The following is a 3,158-nucleotide window of genomic DNA, read 5'->3' on the forward strand; positions in this document are numbered from 1 at the left end:
AGAGTGCATGTGAAGCCCACCCGAGCGTGTGCTGTCTCTCCTTAGTGCTTTCCTCAAACTGCTTCCTCCAGGACTCGCTCCCAGGCTTCTGGAAAGCTCCTTCTGCAGAGAAGCCACAGGGGACCAGATGGCTGTGCCCGGGGGACTGACCACTCAAAGGCGGCCCCTTGGCGCGTGGGCACTCCTAGCTCAGCCCGACGGGCCCCCAGGGCTTCCTGTGTCCCTTGAACGTGAGGTCAGTTCTCACTCAGCTCTGGGTGGGACCCAGGGTGACCCTCTGACTTTGTGAGGTTAAAAGTCCCCCGCTCGGCAATTACTATGCGAGCCCACCCCGGTCTAACCATTAAAACTGTCCGCTCCATACAGAGTACAGCTCCTCCTGCAAACGTCCGGGGGCACAGGGCTTTGTGGGTAACTTCCGTGGGCCCCAGAGATGTCCGCGTCCCCATGCCCGGAATCAGCGACTGCAGCCCTACAGGCGAGGCGGCTTCCCAGACGGGGTGCACGGAGGGTCTCGCAACCGGAGACGCCCTGGAGTAGCCGGGCGGGCCCGTGTCATCCCGGGGACAGGCGGGAGACGCACAGAGAGGGCGTGGTCGTCGGCACAAGGAAGCCGAGGCACACCGGGGTGCCGGGGGGAAGCTGTTTGGGAACCGAGAAATAGTGTAAGAGGAACACCATCAAGGGGGGTCCTTCCTGCCACAGACACATATCTGGAAACTTCCCTTATCGTGAGGTCACGGGATAATAGAGGATGTGAAATTCAGGAGCGGCTCTCAGAGCACCGGCCGTTCGCAGCCCTTCCTCGTCCTTGGTCCCATTCGGACCCCACCGCCAGCCACTGTCTCACCGTCACAGGTGTTCAGTCGTTGCGTCAGGCCCTCGTCTTGCACACACCCTCCCTCCAGGACCCCGGGGCACGGGCCCACCCACCAGGCAGCGGGGAAGCCCTCCCAGTCTCCTCAGTGACGCCTCGGAGGGGGCGACCGTCCTGGTCTCGGGCCTGACGGGTGACGGGGTGTCTGGGGTCAGGAGTTGCCCACAGACGGGCTCCCCCGAGATCTGGAGGGTCCCAGAACATGCTTCACCGTGAACGGCGTTCAAGAAGCTTCCAACGGTAACGACAGCCATCACCTCCGACTCGTTCTCTCCTGGGCAGCGGTCGCCCGCTGACTCTGTAGACGCTCTAGCTGGGAGTCGTCCCGCGGACGGTGTAGACGTTCTGTCTGAGAGCTGTCTGGCTGACCGTGTAGACGCCCTATCTGGGAGCAGTCTGGCTGACCGTATAGATGCCCCATCTGGGAGCAGTCTAGTCTGGCTGACTGTGTAGATACCCCGAATGTGAGCAGTCCAGTCTGATTGACCATGTAGATGTCTATCTGGGAGCAGTCTGGCTATGTAGATGCCCCGTCTGGAAACAGTCTAGTCCTACTGACTGTGTAGACGCCCCTCTGTAAGCAGTCTGGCTGACCGTGTAGATGCCCCATCTGGGAGCAGTCCAGCTGACCATGTAGACGCCCCAGCCAGGAGCAGCTTGGCCTCAGGGTGGCCGGCCCCGCCTTCTGCAGCTGTGACCGACTTTCCCGGGGAGCCATCAGAAAGTCCTGGATGTTCTTGTGCCACGGGGCAGGAGTGGGGGCGGGGGCACGTCCTGCAGGGGCCCTGCCCCTCCCTCCCATGCACTATCCTGGCACCGTTGTGGGTTGTGGGTTGCCGGTTTCCACGTGAGTCAACATCCGTGCGCTGCACTCTTTTTGGTTCCCGATGAGGCGGAACTTCCTCACGTCTCTCACTCTGTGCTGTGAGGAATCCAATCTGCCCGTCTATCTGTGCAGACGGTGGAATTTTTCTTAAAATTCAAATGGACGAGGAACGGGCACAGGTTTTGAATAAATGTGGGGAAACTGAGGGATTTAGGAGTCAAGGCAGGTAACAATCCAGCCCCTTTCTCTTCACAGGCCCCTGGGGATTTTGCTCTGTCTCTGCTTCCCTGGGAGGGGGGTGGGGACAGCCAGCCTCTGCGAGGAGGTACCTCCCGCTCCCGGCTGCCGGCCTCTGCTGTTCTGCTCCCGAGGGCCTCTTCCGTCTGTCCCTGGCACAAGGGACAAATAGGGAGCCTGATGCTGACCTGGTGGGTCTGGCCGGTGCTCGCTGACCCTCTCTAGTGCTAGTGGTCCACTGAGACTGCAGGCTCGTCCTCTTCCACTGTCCCGAGGATTTGTTCACAAGGCAGCGTTTTGCTCCCTGTCTCCTCAATCAGGCCTTGAAACCTCGAGCAGAATGCGTGATGCCTGAACCGACCCCTGCACCCCTCCTGGGGCCCGCGGGAATCTGCTGGTGCTCAGAGCGTCAGCCCTCGTGCCCAGACCAGCACGCAGGCGTTCCTGCGTGTGGACGCCTCTCTCCAAGGGCGTCAGCGCGGTGTTACTGGGCCCTCGGGTTCCCACCAGGTAGGGTCGTGCTGCCCCCAGCTCACCTTTAACCTGCACGGGCAGGGGGCCAGGCGTGGGCAGGGCCCGAGGCCCACTCAGGGTGCGAGGCTTCTGCAGCCGCACTCACGTGCCGGGCCCAGCCCGGGGAAGGCCTGGCTCTTCCCCGGGAGGAGGGTGGGGCCGCGGGGTGGGAAGGGAAGTGGAGTATGCGTGCAGATCTCCTCTTTCGGGGGCTTTGAACTTGGACTTGGAGGCTGCGTCTTTGTCGCTTGCTTCCACCAGGCAGAGCAAACGCTGCCCGCTTTGGCGTGGTCTCTGGGCTCAGAGGAGAGGGAACAACACAGCCATCTCTGTTTCATGATCCAGACATTTTATTGATGATAGCAGTGGCCTTTGTCACCCGGAATGCGAGCAACCAGCCCTGCAGGGGAGGGCTCCAGGGTGCAGCAGCCCCCCCGCCCCCCGTTGAGGGACCTGTCTTTGCAGAAAGGGAAGCCGGGCATGTCCGGATCCCCAGAAGGCAGCAGCCGTGCGTCCACCGGGGGGCAGGGGGCGTCCTGGCGCCCCCAGAGGGGTTCCGGGGCTCCTGAGAGAGGACGTCTGCGCTCTGGAGCAAAGATGGCAGGTCTTCTAGAGGCAGAAGCTGGAGCCGGTCAGCAGCAGGCAGGGCGGGGGCACGCGGGGCGGCAGAGCAGGGACACGCAGGAGGCCGGGCGGCAGCAGGAG

General features: G+C 62.5%; 1 protein-coding gene across 1 annotated transcript in view; it reads right to left on the reverse strand.

Moving 5' to 3' along the window:
• Positions 1-2,714: 2,714 nt before the first annotated feature.
• LOC125920671 (keratin-associated protein 10-7-like) overlaps positions 2,715-3,158 on the reverse strand; it is a 9,896-nt gene continuing 9,452 nt past the window's right edge. Inside the window, exon 2 of the mRNA XM_049627750.1 lies at positions 2,715-3,158. Coding sequence (XP_049483707.1) covers positions 3,086-3,158 — 73 coding nt within the window. The 3' untranslated portion in view covers positions 2,715-3,085.

The sequence above is a fragment of the Panthera uncia genome, chromosome C2 (assembly GCF_023721935.1).
Source record: "Panthera uncia isolate 11264 chromosome C2, Puncia_PCG_1.0, whole genome shotgun sequence".
NCBI classification, from domain to species: Eukaryota; Metazoa; Chordata; class Mammalia; order Carnivora; family Felidae; genus Panthera; species Panthera uncia.